General features: G+C 30.5%; 2 protein-coding genes across 4 annotated transcripts in view; one reads left to right on the top strand and one right to left on the bottom strand.

Annotated features, from left to right (window-relative positions):
- Positions 1 to 7,738, top strand: part of LOC118200363 (SHC-transforming protein 1-like) — a 54,547-nt gene extending 46,809 nt beyond the window's left edge. The window contains exons 11-12 of the mRNA XM_035372324.2: positions 2,473 to 2,801; positions 7,172 to 7,738. Of these exons, the coding sequence (XP_035228215.2) occupies positions 2,473 to 2,801; positions 7,172 to 7,324 (482 nt within the window). The 3' untranslated portion in view covers positions 7,325 to 7,738. The remainder of the gene's footprint in view (positions 1 to 2,472; positions 2,802 to 7,171) is intronic.
- A 1,551-nt stretch (positions 7,739 to 9,289) lies between these two features.
- LOC118200364 (uncharacterized) overlaps positions 9,290 to 12,788 on the bottom strand; it is a 48,415-nt gene continuing 44,916 nt past the window's right edge. For all 3 annotated transcript variants that reach the window (XM_035372325.2, XM_085810420.1, XM_085810421.1), the window contains one exon: positions 9,290 to 9,441. In XM_035372325.2, coding sequence (XP_035228216.2) covers positions 9,320 to 9,441 — 122 coding nt within the window. In that variant the 3' untranslated portion in view covers positions 9,290 to 9,319. The remainder of the gene's footprint in view (positions 9,442 to 12,788) is intronic.

Below are 12,788 nucleotides of genomic sequence, written 5' to 3'. Positions count from 1 at the left end.
GATTATTTTTCAGTTTTATTGGGCTATTTTTTATATGATGGACATATTGAAATGTCAAAAGCATTATTTAGCTGAAAAATCTAAAGAACAGCTACAATCTAACCCCCTTCCTCTTTTTACCAGTTACGCCAACAATCCGGAATTTTCATATATTCGGCAATTTCCGAGTATGTCGGTTAGTTAACCTTTTACTGTTAAAGAATGATTGTGTGAAGTTATTTCCCGTCTTCTGATTCCAGAAAAGTTCCTTTGTTTACTTATTTTTACTTAAATTACTTTGCTTGCTATATCTATTAAGGGAAATCTGTTATACAATGAAAATTTAGAAAATGTTCAGAATTTTGATTTAAATTATTTAAATATTAATATGAGTGGAAAAATAAATTGTATTATTTTCTTTATTTTGAATTGAAATTTCATTATTAAATCTTGTAATATAATTTAGTTCTGCATAGTTTTTTCCTCTTATTTTAAACTAGTTCTGTAAATTGAACTGTTATTTTTAGAACGTAATTGAGTAATGTCCATTCTCTCTTAATAAATACTGAATTTCTCATATTTTAAATTATAAGTCTAATTTTAAAGTTATGCAGTTGTGTATAATGTAATTAGACAGGTGCTTATTTTTTTAACTAAAATGTGGCTACGAACCCTGGAGAAACACACACACACACACACACCCCAAAAAAAAAAAAAAAAAAAAAAAGAATAACAAAACAACAAATTCCTAATAAAATAAACACATTGGTGCCCCTTTAACTTAAAGATTTGTGATTCCCAGTGTGTTTCCACATAAAAAAAAAACACCGAAGGAGGAGTAACATCACCTGTAGGAGACCATTATTTAGCTCTTCCGGTCCGAAGAAGGAGTAACATTACTGTGCCTCAACTCATGGCAGATCATTTAATGGCAACAAGAACAAGAATCTCAGCTACTACAGTGTTCTGATGTCTGCACAATACAGGTCTGTATGCAAGATGACCAGTTGTTTGTGTCCCCTTGACATGGTGACACAGAAGTGCTTGTTTATTTTGGGCAAGAGAACACGTCTCCCGGAGCAGTCAACAGTGGGCATCTGTTCTCTTCACACACGAGTCCAGGTTAACACTGGAGAGTGATTCAGGTTATCAACTGATCTGGAAGAAACAACACACCAGATACATCCAATCCCATATTGTGGAAAGACACAGTTACAGAGGTAGTGGAATAATGGTTTGAGCCGATATCTCTCTTGGTGGTGACACAGACCTGCATGTGTTCCATGGAGGAACTTGTGGGAGATATCAAGACGAGATCCTTTAGCAAAAAGTCCGCCCGTGTGCTACTGCTGTGGTCCTGGATTTCTTCCGATGGACGATAATGCGTGACCACACCAAGCTTGGGTTGCTGAAGTCAAGGTATGGAGAGGATAGAATGGCCAGCTCAATACCCAGACCTGAATCCAATACAGCATCTTTGGGACTACCGTGGGAAACAGTTTGCTGCTTTAAGTCCTTCTCTAAGATTTTTAATGAGCTTGAACAAGGATTACTCAGTGTCTGGTTGTTGCTTCCCATTTGACTGACCACCAACTTAATTGACAGCATGGAACGTCTCTACCGCCAATGTATTGCAGTTAGGGGTGGGTACATTCCTTATTAGAACCCATTTTTTTTTAACGTTACCACCCCATTTTTCCTCAGGAAAACTGTGATATACTGTTTCTCCAAAATTGGATTTTTCTGTCAAAAATGCAATTTTTTGTAGCAGTTCATGCTTATGTTCAACTCTAGAAATATTCTATGTCACATTCATTAAAGAACTGTTTAGTGAACATGTCCTCTAAATTTCTGGTTTCTGTGTTGCTTCATTCTCAAATTAGACACAAAAAACATGCTGTTCCTTAGGAGAGCAGTGTATATGCTTCAATGATTTATTTGTAGATTTAGAGATCTTCCTCTTTTTTTTTTTTTTTTTTTTGAGTAACAAAATGAAACATTCTTATTAAAAATGCATGTAATTTACAAGAAGTGTTTTTAACTATTCAGTTTTTATATTTTTAATTTTAAATTAAGTGTAATTAGTATAATTACATTTAATTATTGTAATTACATTTAATGCATAAATGAAAATATGTGGCTTACATGCACATTTTCAAAAATTGTAAAAATGCTGTTTACTTAATGACTATTGACAAGTTTTGGTGTAGGTTGGAGCTTGTGTGAAAGTTGCATGTTTCAATTTTAAAGGAATTGTAATATTTCTGTTACAAGTCAAAATTTAGAGGTGACCCTTAAATTGTGTATATAAAGCTATATTTATTTTTGATTTATTGTTACCTATGTAAAATTAAAATTGAGTCAAAACTGAATTTAAAGTTGTTTCTTTATTTTATTCATATTTGTTATAATACCTTGCAGATTAGAATTAAGTTTTTTTAAGACTTCAGCTGTTGCAACAAATATATGCTAAATATTTTTATCTTGTTTTAGAACCATTTGCTGCTAGTCTAAGTTCCATTCAATCTGAAGAATCACCCATAGATTCATTACTGAATACACCAAATTTCAACACTGTACCAGTTTTGAATTGCAACCAGTTAAATAAACCTCCTTCTAAAAAAATGGAAGCTGAAAAGGCTGCTTTATTAGAAGAACCGTGGTTTCATGGACCAATCAGCAGACAAGAGAGTGAGGCACTTGTGGTTAAAGATGGTGACTTTCTTGTTCGAGAATCTCAGAGTACACCCGGACAGTATGTACTGACTGGTATGCAAAGATCTATGAGGAAGCATCTTCTATTAGTTGATCCTGAAGGAATTGTAAGTGGGATAATTATTAAATTTTTCAAACTGAATAACCTTTTACTGAATTTTTTTAACAAAAATAGATTATCCATTGTAATAATGAATTCTTTCTATTGATAAAATCATTTTTACACATAACCAGGTGCATAATGACCACAGTGCTTGTCTTTGGATACATGATACTTCACATGTCACACAAACGTTGTTCAACAATATTTTGCCAATGGATTTTTTATTGGGTTTTACTAGTTGCCAACACTTGAGATTATTTAAACATTTCCGGAAGAACATAACATTACTGATGAACAGTATTTTGATGTCATCAGATTGGTTTGAGTATAAATAAGATGCCAAAATACCGAATGCAGAATTATTTAAATGTCACTTTCAGTGTAAAGAACCAGGTTAGGTGTGTAGGTTTAATCATACAACTGTCATTTTGAGATTTGGATTTCTTTACGTGAAGTCTTATGGTACCCTCTAATTTCATGAGAATTTGGCAGAATCACTATTGCTGTTGCAAATATACACAAATGTCTAAGAATTTTAGAAAATGTGCAGCAATCGGTGTATTGATACACCATCAATACATAAATTTTTTACAACATTTAAAAAAAGTGAAAAAAGATTTATACCATACAATTTTTTTTTGTACCATTTTTATCATCCAAAAATCGAGAGCGGAAAATTTTGCAAATAAATTAATTTCCAAAGAATGCGACTGCAGTAAGAGCATAAGAAATGAAAAGTAGTCATGGATAAACTACAGATGACTGTCACAATACTCTTCCTTTAAAAGAGAAACTTGACAACACTCCTGTAAGAAAACATGGTAATATTATCATTACAATATCTAAAAAGTTATCTTCATTTCTACTTCCCTGTAACTTGAATTTCAACATGTTTATGCATTCTTATTCTTGTCTCAAATCATCCGTAAACAATTAGAGAAGATGAATGTGCAGCTGACTTGGTAAAATCATGGATGTAATGCGAGTTCATGTCTGCTTCACTGTGACTGATCAGTTTTTGTGTTAACTTGACACAGAATTCAACAGTTAAAAGAGAAATGTTCAGCATGACCTTCGCAGATAGTTTTCAAGGGTCTGTCTTTGTTTGTAAAGCAGAAAGTTACTGTGTTGATAAATCCATTTTAAAATGTAGACAAGCTCATTCTTTGAATACATTGAGGAAAGGAAAATTAAGCAAATATTTTTTAAATTGCAGAACCTAGTACTAAAATGCTGGGGAAGGGGGTAATACATGAGGAAATATGGTATATGTGATACAAAGCATAACTGTCTGTCATTCAGTAAAGGGTTTTTTATTTGTGTAAAATTTAATTTGTAAAACTAAGTATTTAAGAGCATTTGTAAATCACTTTTTTTTTTTTATTATTATTATTAAATCTTTGTGTAGGAACACCAACCATGCTAATGATATGTATGGTTTTCAGTTTAAATGTAGACCCTTCTTACAAACAGAAAGTTCATATTTATGTATGAGATGTATCTTGTTACAACATATATTGAAAATGACACATCTGAAATTCAATGCATATCTGTATGGGTCACCTTGTTCCCAGCAGTCTTTTGTAACTTTTTGTTTATCCATACTCTTGATGCTAGTTTATACATTGTATTGAACAATGATGTTCATTCTCCTACAAATAAGACTATATATCAAATGTTGCTATGTCTCAGCATCTATGGTTATTTCATTAAATGGAGAATTTGTTACTTTGACATGACATACCAGACACGAATTTTCATATGCTACTAAGAAGACTCGATAGAGATGGATTTTCAGAGTTCCATGTTTGATAATTTTTGCTACAGGCATGCTCACTAAAACAATAAATCGTGTGAAAAAAAAACTGATGGAATAAAAACATTACTATGAATGAGGCTCTTACAAAATAATATATACAATATACAATGCAACAGTCTCTGTTCCTCATTAAACCCTTTTCAGTAATGATGAAGTATACGATTTACTATTTTTAGTTAATTTGTTATTGCTTAGATGGCAACATTAAAAACAACATTAATGGCAACATTAAATTTAATGGCAATATTAAAACGTTATATTTAAATTTAGATGTATGACAAAATGCAGAAAAAAGGGATAATTAAAACAACTAATTTTAGGCTCGCCATCTAAAATATACTTACTTCATTACCTCTTTTTCCGCTTCCAAAGAATTTCTCTCTTTCCATCTAATGGTTTATTAACCTTTTACACATAACAGGGACTGGAAAACTACTGCAAACAAAACAGGCACAAAATTATGTACTTTCAAATGTGTGGTGTACTTTTAAACTGAACTCTTTGTGCATGAGGTTTCAAAAGAGATCATGAGATCATCTCTTGAATGAGATTGGTCCATTCTTGAATGCTAATTTATAAGATTCCATTCTAAGAAATATATTAAATGGGCTAGACTTTCAGACTACAATACTTCTGCTGAAGTGATATATTTATTAATAACACTTGGAATTTATTAATGAGAAGTGTGTTTACTGCTTTCAAATCCCTTGATTTTATTAAGCTGTAATAGACATTAAATTTTAAAGTTTTTACATTTTACTGAATGGCAAAGTTCTAACTGACTATGTGCATGCTTATGTGGAATATAAATTAAGCATCATATATTTTGTGTAGTAGCATTACCTCCGAAGAAAAGTATATGATAGATGTGTAGTAATGTAATGTAACATAACATAATGATGCAAAAATTTCAGGAAGACTGTTAAAAATATTTTGAATAACAACAACAAAAAAAAAAAAAAAAAAAAAAAAAAAAAAAAAAAAAAAAAAAAATGATCAAAATTATCCAAGATATCTTTCTAAATTTGGGAGCATAATACTAAAGACAGCTACATATGTTAAATTTATCAATCTAAAATTTTGAGAGATGTTGTCAGATAAACATTATGGGACCATGAGCTTGAAGTTCTTTCTTCAAAATTCTAAAATTTTTATCTTGCAGAATTCAGTTCTGACATGACCCCCTAAACTCGGTATTTTTGGGGTAACTTTTGCAAAATGAAAACCAATTTCCTTTTCTACAATCTTTATTGAATTAAGGTATAGTATTAGAATTAGTAAAGTATGTATGAAAGGAAAACTTTGCAGAAAAACTGAAATTTTATATATTTTTACCAAAAGGCTTCTCATAGCCAAACCTTATAGCTTGAAAAAGCTAACTTATTTTAATCATTTACGTGAAGAAGTGTCTACAATCCTCAATTCATTTAGCTGTAAAATGTTTACACATATTTAGTTAATTGATGTTTTATATGCAGTCACATTAAAAAGTTGAGCAGCTATCTGCAAAACTTCCAAACAATCACTTTTTTAATTAACCAGTATTGCATTTTAAGATAGTTTTTAAAAAGCAAATTGCCTTTTTTATTGATTACAAGCACTTTTCATGATCTATTGCTAGCAGCATTCTATGAGGGATGTCCAAATGTAAAAAAGGAATTTGCATGCTCTTCTTGTAAAAAGTTATACATAATTGTAACTTTTTGGCAAACACATTTGAACTTGTTCATAGTATTATTAACACATTGACTGCCGTGGGGGTCACCGGTGACCTGCCCTTGACTTGGCTACAGCGCCATGGGTGCCACCGATGACAGGCGATGCGACCAACAGTAAAATATATTATTAGAGTAAATATCGATACTGATAAATTTTTAAATAATACCATTGTTACTATAATGGTTTGAAGAATAATAAATCATAAAAATTTAAATTATAAATTGCAATAATGGTCTACAGCGCCTTGGGGGTCACCGGTAACCCCCACCACGAAAAATGCATTAAGTATGATTATATAACTCGCATTGTCTTCTGTAGATAATATTTCAACATAATATACATTGCATAATAGAAATTTCAAGTTGTCGTCATGGGCAAACCATGTCAAATGTGCGTGGCAGTCAGCGTGTTAATTTATTTTTACATCATCCTTGTTTGTTCTAATCAACATATCAGAGTAAGAGGTTAACAACAGTATTGTACAGCCTATCATTATTAGATTTTTGACTAACAAAAGTATCATTTTGTCTCTATTTTTCAAGACTTAACAGTTTCTTTGTTTCACTTTTGATGAATTTTTTCGGAAAGAAAAAAATACAAGTTAATGATGCTGTGTATGCCATTAAAATATTTTTTTTCTTCTAGAATCAAGAATATCTTCAGCTACTGAATAAGTGGTAGATGACTAAACAGAGTGTATAAATTATTCATCGTATTCAATAAATTAAGTTTAGCTCATGACTTCCTTTTTATATCTAAGCAATCCCTTACATGTCTTTTCATTTTGTTTTATTAAAAAGTGTTATGTGTAACATAATTTGTTTCCCTTTTTTTAGATTAGGACAAAAGATCAAGTCTTTGACAGTGTGAGTCATTTGATCAAACACCACAGAGACAATAGTTTGCCAATTATATCTGCTGAAAGTGCACTGCTATTAAGAACTCCAATTTGTAGAATAGGATCTACAAGTAAATCAGTCCAGGTGTGATAAATATGTAAATATTGCTTCAATATTTAATTTCATATTTCAGAAGTTTTTACTTTTTGACACTGCATTTAGAAATGAATGTGCCTTAATTTGTTTTATACAATTCCTAATCTCAGTAATTAGGAAGCTTTTAATATTGGAAGAAGTTAATAAATATTCCAAAATATTTTTGGCTATTATGATAAATATAAAAAGAGAAATGTATTATATTTTTAATGTTTCCATTCATTGCTGTGTATGTTGTGTTTACATCTTATGCATTTTGGTTTTTTATTTGACATCTTTCTTTGCCTATTTTCACTGTGACGTAATGACTCTCGCACATAAACTTTTAGATCTAGCCCAATTGAGACATGTAAGCTATACATTCTTTGTTTTCCAAAATAACTAAATAATAAAGAGCTTTGTATTATTTTCTTGTTGTCTTCAAAACTTTCATTAAAACACAGTAGATGCATAGTTTATTATTAAAGTTATTAGAAAATACATATGCAAGCATTGTATTTATGCAAATTAAAATTTGAAAATGTTCTTATGTTTACTTTTTTTTTTTTTAAGTTTCTTTTTTCAAATGTTTAAAAGTAGCTAATTTTCAGAAATAACTACAAAATAAATACAATTTGAATAGCAAAAACAAAACTCTGATAAGAAAAATGTGGATGAGCTTATTAAATTAACCACTTATCTTTAATTTTTTTGCCATATTGTGACCAAAAATAGGCATATTTTTATAAGCAATTTTGTATTCCAATCGTTTATATGAATTCAAATCAGCAAGTATTGCATTTATTAATTTAAGATAATTTTTAATTACGGTGACATTAAGGTATTTTTACTTAAAGTTGGCTTTGGGGGGGGGAGGCACAACTGTGGAACTGGAAAAAACACTTTACAGGAGATAAGTGTGAAAGAAGCAAATTTGCGATGAAAGGAAAGCATGGCGATGGTGGAGGAGGATTACTAATATCCATTTCACAAAAGTTCCGAAGTTGAATTAGATCATGCGAACTTTCAGTTTCCTTTTCATCACTAAAAAAGCTTGATAAAGAACTTTCAGAACTATCAGAATCATTTATTGAAAATTCAGATTTGCTATCTGATTCAATATCAGAATTATATTTTGTAATGAGCCATTTACTGTCACCCATCATTCTTTTATTTCATGACAAATGGGAAGAAATACTAATATACAAAGCAAAGTCTATAATATACACTGAACACATGCAAATTCGTAGAATTTCTTCGTCTAATGAAAAGCGTTAAAACCTATCCTTGAACTGATTTTACAATCCAATCTCTCTATTAGAAACACTAAAAAGTAAAAAAGCCAGTAAATCGGTGTATTGGTTAAGAAAATACACTGCCCGAGTGGTGCATGGATAAATGAAAAAGTCCCTTTTCGCAGCACCCGAACGGTGTTCGGGCAAAACAGTTAATTGATTAAATACCCCCCAAAAAGGTTCAATTGCTGTCATATATGCTTCATTTGATCTTATTTTTGAAGGCTGAAATGTGCCATTAATAAATAAATCACAAAAAATATCACTCTTTGGCACTTTTGTATAATATTTGTTATAAAAATCTGAGTATAATTTAGAGAGGAAGGAACTTTTAGTAATAAATGTTTTTACAGTTTATATTTTATTTCAACTACAATACTAAAATTAGAGGATTAGAAGTTTTCTTAATTATTATTAAAGAATTAAAAATTGTCAAAATTCTAAACACAAAATAAAGTATAATCTTATTTAGTAATATGCAATATTGTCTCAAATGTGTTTTACAAAATAAAAAATTTTAATGGATAATGTTGAAAATAACAATTCATTATGTTAATAAATTATCAATATTACATTTATAACCTGGGAAAATACTTAAATCTATGTGAAAATCTATATTTTTAAATAAAATTTAAAAAAGGTGACTTTATTTTTAAAAAATACAGAGAGTATATTAATGTTAAAATTCAAGATAAAACAATATTTTTTATTTACATTAAAACTTTACAACTTTTGGCTTTTTATTGGGCTTTTCGGGTATTTTTACATCTTGTACGGGTTCTGCATCAATACTTGTCCATTCACTGATAGTATGAAGAGTAACAGTATCTTCTTCATCTATTCAACAAAAATTATAAATATAAGTTTTTAAAAGAAATTTAAAAAATTCAAATCTAACAAAAACAATTAAAAAATACGAATTTAAAAAATAGAAATATTTTGGGTTTTGTAAAAGATCAAAACACATCACTGGTGATTAGCTATTCCATGTTTAGCTATGAACCAGTCTAAAAAAATACGCAAACAAGGAGGGTCCACCAGCAACCAAGAGGTAAAGTCGCTGAACACTGGTAGTTTGATCCAAGGAAAAAAAAAAAAAATGCATAAACAAGGAGGGTCCACCAGCAGCCGAAAGGTAAAGTCGCTGAATACTGGTACTTTGGTCTGAGATTTGGATCCCGCAAACGAGCTGGCTGCATGGTTTTTCCCCATGTGTATGTGCATGAGCAAGTTTCCCTTAGAAAGTTCTCCACGAAGGAATTCCTCCCCTTAGACACATATCCCTCAAGGCTTTGCTACAAACACATAAATCAAACCATAAACATTTTTCTTTTAATTGCTGGAAATTCAGCTAAGTTCCTAGAAATCCACCAGTAATGGAATTAATGTGTTAATGAAATATTCTAATCCTGAGAAGCTACATCTATGGTATAAATGATATTTTAATAAAGGTTATCACTAAAGAATCACTATAAAAAATAAATTAACAAAAAGTTACAGTAAAATTCTGATATTTGTGAATGCCTGTAATATTTTGTGAAATACAAGACCAAAAATTTTGCATGCGTAGAGGTTCATAATACATTGAATGCACACAGAACCGATGATAGCTTGATAAAACTTTACGGTTCTGGAACTTTCCATAAAGTTACTGGTACAGCTCTTCACAGTATCACATAGTACAATCAGTAGTTACACTTCAAACTACTGTGAACATTAAACACAATGCAATGCAAAGCACATCTAAAGAGTGAAGCTGAAATAAACAATTTTAAATATAAAACAAAATGTTGGTCTTCAGAAAATTCTTCATGGTAAATTTAGCAGCAGTTTTTACTTAAATAAATATGAAAAGTTTTTTAACAAAAATACATTATTTGGATTGAAGAAACAAATTAATTTTATTACTGAAATTAACATATTTTACAATAAATATGGATTGTGAATTGCAGAAAATTTCATAAATTACTATTTTTTGATGCATGCCCATGGTGTCTTAATATTAATTTTGATTTCATGTAAATTTTAAAATTATATGGCATAATTAAAGGATTTGTTCATTCATAATTTTTCAGACATTGCGTTCAAACTTAATCCACTTGCATTACATGTAAACAGAGATATATTGTTAAAAACCAGCCCAAAAATATACAGTCACCACATAATATGGACACGAGGTCCAGTTGGTTCGGGTTTAATAAAAATGCTGCATGTATTTTACCGCAGTTATCCAACTAGCAAGGTACGATCCAAGGAACCATAACTGATTTAATGAGCCATTCATGGTTCGCCGTAATACAGCATGTACTTTTAGACATGCAAGGCTTAAATCTTTGAGACAAGCATCTGACCACTCACAGGATCAACCACGCTTTTTTTACGTTATTTATAGCTTTTTTATGTTCACTGAACATTCGAGCTGCATGCAGTTTGAATCCACCAGTGAGAGTGCACACCTTGGAAATGCACTAGGAGGCACCGTCTTAAGATGGCATCCTTGTTTATTTCACATGCATGGAATCTTATTTTATGCTTTCAATAGCAGACTCACTACGTCCTTCACAACATCAGCACTGAGAGGTGAACATTCTTGGGCACTCAGAGGCTGGGACAGAGATGAAGAAAAAAATATTTTTAAATTTTTATTATGGCTCTGCAATATGCAGCAATAGCACGGGACCGAGCTGCTCAACAGATATGGTGAGAAGTTTTTGATTTTCAAACAAGAGGGCCCCTAGGGACAAGTGAACTAATACACATAAGATTTTTTTTTTTACGTTAATAAATGGAAGTTTGGGTAAAGTATAAGATGATAAAGAACGTAACAGTTTTCTTTAAACAAACCCAAAATTTCAATTCCAGCACTTTCTGTAGCATTCGAATCTAATACACAATCATAGTGCATCATGGCAAAATTTGCCTAGGAACTAAAATTGGGGAAAATGATACAATTGAAAATTTTGTAAACTATTTATTTATTATATTTAAAATTACTTAAAAAATAATTTTATTGGTGGGTGTACAATTTCTTTACATAAAGTTCTTTTTCTTACTTCTCTAGTATGCTTATTGAAATTTTCTTTGTATGTAATTATATTTAAAATACATAATCTTATATCTAATAAATCCTGACTAAGTGATTCTTAAGCTACGAGTGTATTTGTTAGTTATTCACGTATATGAAAATAATTCATATTTAATGTGAAAATTACGAAGAGTAGCCAAAACTCAGTAAAAGCCCCGTTAACAAGAACAGATTCGACTGGCAGTGTAAACTGGTTCTTCCAACATGTCCCATTCACGTGGCGAAGAACAAGCATTAACTGCTTCTCGGAATTGGAGGTAGAATGTTCCTACTTCCCTCGAGCAGGGCAAACAGGGAGATTTCCCATAGTGCACTGTGCAATTGCACCATTCACTTAATTTTAACAAACTACATGGCTGCTCACTGGACTGTCAGTGAAGGACTGGCATTGATAGATATCTGGGGATGTGATATCATTAAGAAAAATTAGATGGAACAGTATGAAATACAGAAATTTGTAAACAAGTACAGACAAGCTTATCTGATGCTGGGTAGTCCAGAAATACCATTCAAATTAAAACTAAAGACGTGCATATCAGATTCAATGCGACAAGGGGACTCTGCCACTTTTGAATAATTTTTTTTAAGAACTTTCATCTACTTTTTATGAATATTATTAAATGGTTTTCTAAGACAAAATGATTTTAAGCTGATTTTTTTAAAATTTAGATTTCTGAAGGAAAAAAAAAAGTTTAACAATTAAAAAATGTCATTCTTCTCCTACAATTTTCTTATTGTATTTATAAGAGCGTTCTCAATAACATAAAGGATCGATTTAGCAATTAACGAATTAGTTTCTGAGGAATAAAAAAAAAAAAAAAAAAAAAAAAAAATTTATCTAAAAACTTTGAAAGAAACCTAATTTCAATTCCATTTTCACTTCAAATAATTTTTCTTTTCAGTATTTTGCAAATCCCAAACTTGCTTCTATAAAGTTTATAATTTTAAATAAGCTGTAGAAATATTAAATAAATTTAAGCCATATCTATATAAGTTTTAGGGCTTTAAATAAAAGGATTTATCAAAAAAATGCGAACTAAGAAAGCACAGTCTTAAAAAATATAAACTGTCTCTAAAAATTAAAATTAATCACTTCATT

Source organism: Stegodyphus dumicola, chromosome 2, assembly GCF_044657685.1.
Source record: "Stegodyphus dumicola isolate Sdum_Otavi_A_Nest chromosome 2, ASM4465768v1".
Lineage (NCBI taxonomy): Eukaryota > Metazoa > Arthropoda > Arachnida > Araneae > Eresidae > Stegodyphus > Stegodyphus dumicola.
The sequence above is the reverse complement of the archived record's forward strand: the minus strand, read 5'-3'. Positions and strand labels throughout refer to the sequence as shown.